This window comes from Dendrobates tinctorius, unplaced genomic scaffold, assembly GCF_039654945.1.
Source record: "Dendrobates tinctorius isolate UK_male_01 unplaced genomic scaffold, ASM3965494v1 ptg000114l, whole genome shotgun sequence".
In the NCBI taxonomy this organism is placed as follows: domain Eukaryota; kingdom Metazoa; phylum Chordata; class Amphibia; order Anura; family Dendrobatidae; genus Dendrobates; species Dendrobates tinctorius.
Window position 1 is genome coordinate 22,834,301 of NW_027361782.1, and position 12,833 is coordinate 22,847,133.

Below are 12,833 nucleotides of genomic sequence, written 5' to 3' on the forward strand. Positions count from 1 at the left end.
GACCAGCTGAGAATTCAGGACTTGACTGCACCTTATATAACACAATGAATCATTTTTTATCAGCTTTTCTGTTTAAGAAACTTATTAGATGTTACACCTAAAACAATTTTAAAGGAAAGCTCCATTTTTCCTGTGATGCATTACTCTCCTTCTTGCTTCTGTGCAGCCTGGATTGCAAGTTGGCGCTCCGGGTCAATGCCCAATCCTTCATAAAATTACAATCAGATTTCAAAAGTCAAACAAAAAAAGTTTTAATACTGAATCTTAGCAAGAACATCTTAACAAAGTTATACTTTAACTTAATATTGTACAACAGAGAAACCGGACTGCAAAGTTTCCTTCATCCATCGCTCCCCGGAGCTCCCAGCAGAATGAGCAATTTCCCCATCACCATGATGGCTCCGTTGCTCTTCTTCATTCATCTCCTTTTTTAAAATTTTTACAGTATTTTGTTTTTCTCTTTTTTTTTAAAAAAAAAAATGTACACACAATTCTGTCCAAAATGTCATCTCTGCTGAACATCCGGTACACGAAGGCTCTGCTCATAAACACAACGATATTGTTCTGTGATCGGTGGAATCCCAAATCCAGACCTTGGGGGGGAGCCAGAAAAAATAGGGATGAAGACCCCATCATTTCTGTGCTGTAGCCCAAAGAAAAAGGAAAAATAAACATAAAAAAAGAAATATAAATAATGACAGAAACTCTCAGGAGGTCGGATGGGGAGGGAGTGACTGTTAAATATGTCTACAATGTTTCTTTTGCTTCCAATGTTTGGATCTGTCGCCATCGTGTGTGGAAACCTCGTGGGAATCTCTCCGTGCCATCACGTTGCCGGGGCAGTTGTTGATGCAGCAACTGCGGGAACCACGCAGAAAAGTCCTTCCGTCTTTCATGCTTTTTGCTTTTCACCATCTTTCCTTTCATATCAAAGGCAGCGAAAGGTGGAATAGATTCCCCCCGTGAACCGCGTGCTCGCCAGATGGTGTCCTCTCCCTCAGTACATGATCGGAGGTTTTATGTACGACCTGTTTTCTGAAAACAGAAAAATAAATATTTTAAAACTTACAATTTTACCAAAGTTATTTCAGCAAGTTGTCCAATAAAGACGACATTTGGGTCAATATTTGTAGTGACATTTGCTGCACGTGTTGATGACAGATTTGTGATCATGTCTAGTCTCTTCTAGGTTGCGTTTTTCCCTGCAGTCTGCGCCACTTTGCCGCCCATGCAGTCGCTGCTCTCCGTTTTTTCTGGGGTGATACTATGTTGATGGATGCGTAGTTTATGCTAAGGGCCACGGCATTTGAAGATGTGTGTGTTGCCATCTTATGCCAGGAACAAAGAGGCTGGACAATAATAATAATGGGGAAGAACCTAAATTACAAGTCATATCCTGACTCCTGTCACCGACGGGTTAATGTTCGATGCTGGGTGTAATACTGCAGAAGTAAGAAGCAAGGCAGCCTCCGTAAATCTGTTGTGAGGTTGCATTAAATATTTCACATGCAGGAGCAGCACCGGCTCTGGCCTCGGGTCATGCAATATTCAGGGACACTGCTCTACTCATCGCTACACAATTACTATATAGTCAGGCAACATGAATCACACAACTTCACATACATACAGGGAGACACAATCCCACTCATACATGTTCTACACCTATCGTACAAAAAAAGCAGGCACACCTGCTCATATGTGTCCTGCACCTACTGGACAAAAATACAAGTACACACACCCTCAAACAAGTCCTACCCTACTATGCAAAAACACTGGTATACAACTGTTCACATAAGTCCTACACTTATCATACAAACATACAGGTACACGTAAATAATAATCTTTATTTTTATATAGTGCTAACATATTCCGCAGCGCTTTACAGTTTGCACACATTATCATCACTGTCCCCGATGGGGCTCACAATCTAAATTCCCTATCAGCATGATATTGGAATGTGGGAGGAAACCGGAGTACCCGGAGAAAACCCACGCAAACACAGGGAGAACATACAAACTCCTTTCAGATGTTGTCCTTGGTGGGATTCGAACCCAGGCTAACCACTGAGCCACCGTGCCGCACAAGTCTTACACCTACTATACAAAAATACAGATACACACCTGTTCATACATGTTTTTCAAGTACTACTCAGAGGCGTCTAACAGCTACATACAGGCACAATTGCACACAAATACTCATACTGTAAATACACATATATACACGCTGTACACATGCCGTCCACACATATACATGCTGTACATACACATACCGTACACGCACATGCGTGCCGTATACACAAATATACATGCTGTACACACAGCTGATGTACAATCGGTGATGCCATTCTACAATCAGTTGATCAGCACCAGTGATGCCATTCTACCATCAGCTTTGGTAACACCATTCTACAATCACCTGATCAGCGCCAGTGAAGCCATCCTACAATCAGCTGATTGGCACCGGTGACGCCGTCCTACAATCAGCTGAATGGCACCGGTGACGCCGTCCTACAATCAGCTGAATGGCACCGGTGACGCCGTCCTACAATCAGCTGATTGGCACCGGTGACGCCGTCCTACAATCAGCTGAATGGCACCGGTGACGCCGTCCTACAATCAGCTGAATGGCACCGGTGACACCATTCTACAATCAGTTATTAGTGCCGGTGACGCCATTTTACCATCAGCGCCGGTGTTGCTGTCCTGCCTTCAGTAACTAATCTTAATGAAAGGTCATTTATATTCAAGTCTCTTTTTCTGAAGAGACTTATTGGATGTCACCAGATCTCCAGAGGTTTTTTGTAGCATCATGTAATCAGAGTGTGGAGAAATATCCTTTATCCGAGCATCCATGCCATTCTCTGTGCTTCCTAATGCAACCTACTGCTACTACTGTTATCAGGACACATTAAAGGGGAAGTGTCCCTAAATCTCTGGTGTTGTCAGGGATAATAATGCCATGCAGCGAGGGTATGCGGTCCCCTGCGCAGAGGACTGACCCCCCAGGTGACGCGGACCTTTCGAGCACTTTCAGTCGCTGCCACGTTCTAATTTCAGGTTGCATTTCATGGTAATATCAGTGATTTATCATTTAGCTCGAGCTGTCAGGAGTTGAGTTGTAGATAAAGCCAAAACATCTGGAAGCACAAACAAAGGAGCGCAGCGGCTGCATGTTAATCCGGAGCTGGCCGCTTGCTTCATTAGGGGCAGGAAATCGCTAATTAGCAGCAGCGAGACCTGTGCATACAGGGTGTACGACAAGCTGGTGTATGCGCCCGCTACAGTGCACGGTCTGGCTGCATTATACGCACTCATAAAGTCATCACCAGTTTACTCCGCTACTGTCCACAGCTGCATTCAGGATACTTTAGAGCTGACATCCCCCTGCACTCCCTGCTGGTTCAGTATGTTCATTCTGGGTATTTGGATAAATTCTCATTGATCTGTTGCCTACATTCAGAACCAGCTGGTCATAGCGGAGGATTGTGATCTGACTCCAGAATGACTCTGGATAGAGACGTCCACACATGTAGAGGGCTGGGAGATCTGGATACATTGTAACAAGAGATCAGCTGTCAGCATCTACGTGTCACAATTTGTTTCTGCCCCTATGATCCTGCGCGGCTCAGGATAATGTTACCAGATCACTTTTCAATTTTGGGTGGAGACCACTCAACGTTGCCTTTCTGCGATTTTGGCAAAATTAGTTTTTGTTGCAATTAAAATGCGACTGCATCGTGTGAACGCAGCCTTAATGTTCAGAGGTTACTGCAGTGGGGGACATTAATATGCAGGGGTGACGACAGTGGGGGACACTAATGTTCAGGGGTGACTACAGTGGGGGACACTAATGTTCAGGGGTGACTACAGTGGGGGACACTAATGTTCAGGGGTGACTATAGTGGGAGACATTAATGTTCAGGGGTGACTACAGTGGGGGACACTAATGTTCAGGGGTGACTACAGTGGGGGACACTAATGTTCAGGGGTGACTATATAGTGGGAGACATTAATGTTCAGGGGTGACTACAGTGGGAGACATTAATGTTCAGGGGTGACTACAGTGGGGGACATTAATGATCAAGTGAGACTACAGTGGGGGACACTAATGTTCAGGGGTGACTACAGTGGGGGACATTAATGTTCAGCGGTGACACTAATGTTCAGGGGTGACTACAGTGGGGGACATTAATGTTCAGGGGTGACTACAGTGGGAGACACTAATGTTCAGGGGTGACTATAGTGGGAGACATTAATGTTCAGGGGTGACTACAGTGGGGGACACTAATGTTCAGGGGTGACTACAGTGGGGAACACTAATGTTCAGGGGTGACTATATAGTGGGAGACATTAATGTTCAGGGGTGACTACAGTGGGGGACATTAATGTTCAGGGGTGACTACAGTGGGAGACACTAATGTTCAGGGGTGACTACAGTGGGAGACATTAATGTTCAGGGGTGACTATAGTGGGAGACATTAATGTTCAGGGGTGACTACAGTGGGGGACATTAATGATCAAGTGAGACTACAGTGGGGGACACTAATGTTCAGGGGTGACTACAGTGGGGGACATTAATGTTCAGCGGTGACACTAATGTTCAGGGGTGACTACAGTGGGGACATTAATGTTCAGGGGTGACTACAGTGGGGGACATTAATGTTCAGGGGTGACTACAGTGGGGACAAAGATGTTCTGGGGTGTCTACATTGTGGACATTAATGTTCAGGGGTGACTTCAGTGGGAAATAATGTTCTGGGGTGACTACAGTGAGGGACATTAATGTTCAGGGGTGACTACAGTGGGAGACATTAATGTTCAGGGGTGGCTACAGTGGGGGACATTAATGTTCAGGGGTGACTACAGTGGGGGACATTAATGTTCAGGTGAGACTACAGTGGGGGACATTAATGTTCAGTGGTGACTACAGTGGGAGACATTAATGTTCAGGGGTGTCTACAGTGGGGGACATTAATGTTCAGGGGTGACTACAGTGGGGGACATTAATGTTCAGGGGTGACTACAGTGGGAGATATTAATGTTCAGGGGTGTCTACAGTGGGGGACATTAATGTTCAGGGGTGACTACAGTGGGGGACATTAATGTTCAGGGGTGTCTACATTGTGGACATTAATGTTCAGGGGTGACTTCTGTGGGAGATATTAATGTTCAGGGGTGACTACAGTGGGAGACATTAATGTTCAGGGGTGACTACAGTGGGGGACATTAATGTTCAGGGGTGTCTACAGTGGGAGACATTAATGTTCAGGGGTGACTACAGTGGGAGACATTAATGTTCAGGGGTGACTACAGTGGGAGACATTAATGTTCAGGAGTGTCTACAGTGGGGGACATTAATGTTCAGGGGTGACTACAGTGGGGGACATTAATGTTCAGGGGTGACTACAGTGGGAGATATTAATGTTCAGGGGTGTCTACAGTGGGGACAAAGATGTTCTGGGGTGTCTACATTGTGGACATTAATGTTCAGGGGTGACTTCAGTGGGAGATATTAATGTTCAGGGGTGACTACAGTGAGGGACATTAATGTTCAGGGGTGACTACAGTGGGATATATTAATGTTCAGGGGTGTCTACAGTGGGGGACATTAATGTTCAGGTGAGACTACAGTGGGGGACATTAATGTTCAGGGGTGACTACAGTGGGGGACATTAATGTTCAGGTGAGACTACAGTGGGGGACATTAATGTTCAGTGGTGACTACAGTGGGAGACATTAATGTTCAGGGGTGTCTATAGTGGGGGACATTAATGTTCAGGGGTGACTACAGTGGGAGATATTAATGTTCAGGGGTGTCTACAGTGGGGGACATTAATGTTCAGGGGTGACTACAGTGGGGACAAAGATGTTCTGGGGTGTCTACATTGTGGACATTAATGTTCAGGGGTGACTTCTGTGGGAGATATTAATGTTCAGGGGTGACTACAGTGAGGGACATTAATGTTCAGGGGTGACTACAGTGGGAGACATTAATGTTCAGGGGTGTCTACAGTGGGGGACATTAATGTTCAGGGGTGACTACAGTGGGGGACATTAATGTTCAGGGGTGTCTACAGTGGGAGACATTAATGTTCAGGGGTGTCTATAGTGGGGGACATTAATGTTCAGGGGCGACTACAGTGGGAGATATTAATGTTCAGGGGTGTCTACAGTGGGGGACATTAATGTTCAGGGGTGACTACAGTGGGGGACATTAATGTTCAGGGGTGTCTACATTGTGGACATTAATGTTCAGGGGTGACTTCTGTGGGAGATATTAATGTTCAGGGGTGACTACAGTGGGAGACATTAATGTTCAGGGGTGACTACAGTGGGGGACATTAATGTTCAGGGGTGTCTACAGTGGGAGACATTAATGTTCAGGGGTGACTACAGTGGGAGACATTAATGTTCAGGGGTGACTACAGTGGGAGACATTAATGTTCAGGAGTGTCTACAGTGGGGGACATTAATGTTCAGGGGTGACTACAGTGGGGGACATTAATGTTCAGGGGTGACTACAGTGGGAGATATTAATGTTCAGGGGTGTCTACAGTGGGGACAAAGATGTTCTGGGGTGTCTACATTGTGGACATTAATGTTCAGGGGTGACTTCAGTGGGAGATATTAATGTTCAGGGGTGACTACAGTGAGGGACATTAATGTTCAGGGGTGACTACAGTGGGATATATTAATGTTCAGGGGTGTCTACAGTGGGGGACATTAATGTTCAGGTGAGACTACAGTGGGGGACATTAATGTTCAGGGGTGACTACAGTGGGGGACATTAATGTTCAGGTGAGACTACAGTGGGGGACATTAATGTTCAGTGGTGACTACAGTGGGAGACATTAATGTTCAGGGGTGTCTATAGTGGGGGACATTAATGTTCAGGGGTGACTACAGTGGGAGATATTAATGTTCAGGGGTGTCTACAGTGGGGGACATTAATGTTCAGGGGTGACTACAGTGGGGACAAAGATGTTCTGGGGTGTCTACATTGTGGACATTAATGTTCAGGGGTGACTTCTGTGGGAGATATTAATGTTCAGGGGTGACTACAGTGAGGGACATTAATGTTCAGGGGTGACTACAGTGGGAGACATTAATGTTCAGGGGTGTCTACAGTGGGGGACATTAATGTTCAGGGGTGACTACAGTGGGGGACATTAATGTTCAGGGGTGTCTACAGTGGGAGACATTAATGTTCAGGGGTGTCTATAGTGGGGGACATTAATGTTCAGGGGCGACTACAGTGGGAGATATTAATGTTCAGGGGTGTCTACAGTGGGGGACATTAATGTTCAGGGGTGACTACAGTGGGGACAAAGATGTTCTGGGGTGTCTACATTGTGGACATTAATGTTCAGGGGTGACTTCTGTGGGAGATATTAATGTTCAGGGGTGACTACAGTGAGGGACATTAATGTTCAGGGGTGACTACAGTGGGAGACATTAATGTTCAGGGGTGTCTACAGTGGGGGACATTAATGTTCAGGGGTGTCTACAGTGGGGGACATTAATGTTCAGGGGTGACTACAGTGGGAGATATTAATGTTCAGGGGTGTCTACAGTGGGGGACATTAATGTTCAGGTGAGACTACAGTGGGGGACATTAATGTTCAGGGGTGACTACAGTGGGGGACATTAATGTTCAGGTGAGACTACAGTGGGGGGACATTAATGTTCAGGGGTGACTACAGTGGGAGACATTAATGTTCAGGGGTGTCTACAGTGGGGGACATTAATGTTCAGGGGTGACTACAGTGGGGGACATTAATGTTCAGGTGAGACTACAGTGGGGGACATTAATGTTCAGTGGTGACTACAGTGGGAGACATTAATGTTCAGGGGTGTCTATAGTGGGGGACATTAATGTTCAGGGGTGACTACAGTGGGAGATATTAATGTTCAGGGGTGTCTACAGTGGGGGACATTAATTTTCAGGGGTGACTACAGTGGGGACAAAGATGTTCTGGGGTGTCTACATTGTGGACATTAATTTTCAGGGGTGACTACAGTGGGAGATATTAATGTTCAGGGGTGTCTACAGTGGGAGACATTAATGTTCAGGGGTGACTACAGTGGGGACAAAGATGTTCTGGGGTATCTACATTGTGGACATTAATGTTCAGGGGTGACTTCAGTGGGGGACATTAATGATCAGGAGAGACTACAGTGGGGACATTAATGTTCAGGGGTGACTATAGTGGGGGGCATTAACATTCAGGGGTGGCTACAGTGGGGGACATTAGGTCGGGGCGCTGTCCCCCTGGATTCGCCCCTCTGCGCCCGATGCAGTTATACACACTGATATTTGGGCGCCGCTCCCCACAGAAAGTGATTGCTGATTAATACTTTATGTGAAAATGACAACATGAAATCCTAAATAATAAAGTAACAATCGTGGAGAATCATTAATTTATCAGAGGAGTAAACAAAGCGCTGACATTTCTCTATAATTTATAAGGAAAAGATGGAAAAAGTAGAAATAATTCATTATTTAGGGTTTCCATGTAGAGACATCACCTGATTTCCACATTCTGCACCGACATCTGCTGCGCAAGGCAGAATTGCCGCACGGCGGGCGCAGGAGGCGACACAGCGACTAAGTAGGTCCTGAAATACTCTGTGCTTCTCTGTGACCCCGGTCAATGACCTATCAGGGTCGGTGCACTCGTTAAGTATTTGGTGCAGACATTTCTGCATCTCTTGCTGCGCAGAATACTCATGTTTTTGCTGCATTATTCACAGGCAACTTTGGTGCAGATTTTTCCCCCCTCGTTATTATGGGTGAAATCTGCAGCAAAAAAGCTGAAAGAATCAACGCAACAGATCTAAATCTGCAAGTCACCAATAAGCACCCTGTCACGAGACCTCAGGATTCTCACTCACTTTTCTACGTCAGGAATCCCTTCAGGTTTAGTGACAAATCTGTAACTCCTGAAATACTCTGTGCTGCTCGGACCACTACTTTTCTACTATGTAATTCCTAGTCTGTGACAAGATCAGCACACTCTTCTCCTGAAACACTTTGTGCTGCTGTGGACTGTGCTCTTTCCACCATAGACCCGTCAGTGTGGGAAGGATCTGGTGATCGCAGCACACATTTTCTGGTTGCTGTGGGTGAGCGGGTGGGTACGGCGCCCCTCCATCTGGATACCAGGCGCTGGCAGCCGAAAACCTCCAGGACACAGGAGACCACTTTACCGATCGGCAGCTTTACGGCGTTCCGGCGCTGCGCGTGCGGAGATTTGTCCGCGTCTCTGCGCAGTAACTGCCTCCTTTATTGGGTTTTTCGCTCTAATCAAATATTCATTTCCGCAGGTTTCGTTCCATTAAAGGCGCATTATACAAAGGTGAGCAAAATGGGAGATTTAGGAGGACGCTTAATCCGGCTCTCTGGGGGTAATATCCACTATATAAAACCAGTATAAATGATATTGTGTAACAGTAAAATGTGCTGATGGCCCCCGGGTGCCTGCTCGCCCGCTTTACAGCTGCCGCTGCCATCGAGATGCATGACTGGCTTATTAAGCAACGTACCTGGAAAGGATTTTACTCCGAGTCAAGATCTCACAAATTCTCCGAGAGCTGAAAATCCTTCAATAATAGGAATTCTCCCTCAGGACGCAGAGTTTATAGCCGAAGATACAGCTAAATCACCGCGAGCTGCAGAAAGAGAGAAGATGGAGAATCCGAGCGCCATCAATCTCAATGCTGAGCTGCTGGTGCAATGTGTCATGGAAGCTTTAAACAGAGGCTCGGCCTACATCCCGATCAGTGGAGGCGGTGAGGGGTCCGTGGGTCCCCGCTCATCACGTGATGCTCAGTCCTTTCCAAATCTCGGTTTCCTCTCATGGCTGAAAATCTGCACAGATCTAATCCAGCTGAGAGTTTGTTACAATTGTATCCGATCTTCATTAAGACAAATTCTCATTTCTGCGCATTTGTTTTTTTCCTCCGTGTTTCCCAAGAGCCATAACGTTATTTTTCTGCCGTTTTACCTGAAGGCACATTTTTGGTGGACAAGTTGCAGTTTTCATTTATCCGATTTTGGGGTAAACATAACATACTGATCACTTCTTATTCCCTATATTTTAGGAAATGCCGAGCCGGAAAAACAATAAATCTGGTGTTTTCATTCTTTTTTATTTCGGCGTTCCTCTTTTCTTTTTATAACACTAATTGCGGCTTCTTATGCTGTAACATTACCTGCCGATGAGTCTCCAGGTCGGCGCGATTCTGCCGTCAGAAACTTGGATCCTTATTTTTACATTTTAGTAGGGAAAAAAATTCTGAGACCCGTAACTATTATTCTTCTGACGACGTTTCTTTTGGGCCGAACTGTAGTTTCATATGACAATTCGGGGTGCATACCACATATTGATGACTTTTTATTGCAGTTTTAGGGGGGAAAAAACACAGATCTGGGCGTCTTAATGTATTTTTCTTTAGCATTCAACGCATTTGAAATAGTTGTATTCATTGATAGATAGACCGGACTTTTTTGGATGCAGTGATACACAACGCACCTGAGTATTTTTTTATATCGTAAAGCTGGGAAAGACGGGGATTTCATCTTTTATATAAGTTTTAAAACAACAAGAAGGAGATGAACATGCAATCGGTAGATCGCTTATATTATAGCTGAGCTACAAAGGTGGAGGTGATGGTGGCCATCAGCCCAAATGTATCAGTCTGGAGTTCAGGCTGTTAAAGGGATTTTTTCATTACCTTAAATTGGTAAATTTGTAAAAAAAAAAACCAAGCAAGTCTGCAATTTACCTATTATTAAAAGTCCTCTTCATTCTCAAGATCGAAGGGACCTTGTTGCTTAGTTACCAGCCACCTCTGTAGTCATAACTGGTGAATGATTTCCTAGGCAAGGAGCGCAGTGCTTACAAGCTCTTTAACATCGCTGGATCCGGCCATCTTCAGCGTTCCTGAGCTCCTCCGATGCTGCCTGTGCTAGCGGACAGGAAGAGAGATTGGACCAGAAGCTCGGACATGGCAATGGTAAATCATCTGGAGCGGACCACCCCCAGGGAAATCTGGGAGGCAAAGGATCAGGACGATCCTTGAAGATCCCAAATTCTGGGCACAATTTTAGCAAACTAATTTTTGAGAAAAAATTAGCAAAATTTCAGTTTGCTAACAAAAAAAAACAAAACACATTTCTCACAGCTGATAATTTGCTACAATTTCAATTAGAGAAGTAAAATCTGTGTGAATGTAAAGGGGGCACGTACATGCAACCAACAACAGTAACTGACCCCACAATACCCCACAGCTCCAATGCTGCCGATCTGGTGGTCCCTCCGCTGGTCTTGCAAGGATGACGCCATCTTCATTGGTCATATGACCACTGCAGCCAATCACTTGCCTTAGCGGTGTCACTCGCATGGAAGTGTGACATCCTTATAACAACAGCAGCGAAGACCACTAGAGCGGCAATGCTGGAGTGGAGGGGTACAAACAGGAAAGTGATGGGTTCAATATTTTAGAACAATTCTTGCTTTTGGGCAACTATTTTGAGATTCCTGAACATCCCCTTTAAGAGTCTGAAGTCCGAGCCGCTTTCACTGCACTAATACATTGTAGATCGCTCCACTGATGCATGGTCCTGTCGACATCACATGTACTGTTGCAGAACTGATTGAGTAGATCTTTGGCTGTGAGCTGGACCCTCGTATCTAGAGATGAATATAGGTGGAATCCCCCTTTATTACAGCGGCCGCCTGCTTTCCGCCAACAGCCTTGATCTCAGCACCTTGTGGCCATGGCAGCGCTCACAGATAAGCACTGCTCAATAATACACCAGGCCGGCGCTCGTGGCAGAGATGCTGACTGGCAGAACACGATTTGTGGGGGGCGGTCGTCTCTCTGGGGGGTGCTGGGCTCACACATACACATGAATCCATTGTGTGGAGAAGATGTAGATGGAGCTTTAAAAAAGTTCCCAACACCGACTCCATCAAAGTGCGAAGATCTTGTATCATCAGAACATGAGTGGAGACAAGCGGCGGCATCTGCTTATCACTCTGGACCAAGGGAGGGTAGAGGGACACATAATATGTCCGACACATCATTATTACCCCAGCCGTGCAGCCCATGTACAGCGGTGAGACAGGCCAGCACAGAAATCTGCTATGTTCAGCCAGAAAATCTGCTGCAACTGCGCTGCATGCAGCAATCAAATCTGCTATAACCGCGCTGCATGCAGCAATCAAATCTGCTATAACCGCGCTGCATGCAGCAATCAAATCTGCTATAACCGCGCTGCATGCAGCAATCAAATCTGCTATAACCGCGCTGCATGCAGCAATCAAATCTGCTATAACCGCGCTGCATGCAGCAATCAAATCTGCTATAACCGTGCTGCATGCAGCAATCAAATCTGCTGGAACTGCGCCGTGAAGATCCCTACAGATCAGCGCTCTTCAGCAGTTCTCATGTGAATGTTCGGAGCCCAGAACCGGAAGGTGCAAGAAATAATGGACCTTGCCCTTTAAGAAACATCCAAAAATGGCCTGGCAGGTTGGATGGAGTCTCGCTCCCATCTCTTCCCGCTCGTCATTGCCTCCGTATTTCTACACTTTATGTCGGACGCCAATTGCGCTAATAAAACAAAACCAAAACTTAACTAAAAGGTAGAACGAGACAAAAAAAAGAGAAGGAAATTCTCGCCGCGATCATAAAAGGAAGTTATTTTCTGTTCAGCAGTTCATGTTACTGCTGTTCATACTAATTAATTAAAGGAGCGGTTCCACTAATGTGCAAACAGGGAATCGGAGAAACTGCGCAGGCTTCTAGGTCTCGGAGAGAAGTCGA

General features: G+C 45.8%; 1 protein-coding gene across 7 annotated transcripts in view; it reads right to left on the reverse strand.

Annotated features, from left to right (window-relative positions):
* Window positions 1-235: 235 nt before the first annotated feature.
* The window catches only part of DACH2 (dachshund family transcription factor 2), a 417,731-nt gene continuing 405,133 nt past the window's right edge, over window positions 236-12,833 (reverse strand). For all 7 annotated transcript variants that reach the window (XM_073589884.1, XM_073589881.1, XM_073589885.1 and 4 more), the window contains one exon: window positions 236-1,035. In XM_073589884.1, coding sequence (XP_073445985.1) covers window positions 998-1,035 — 38 coding nt within the window. In that variant the 3' untranslated portion in view covers window positions 236-997. The remainder of the gene's footprint in view (window positions 1,036-12,833) is intronic.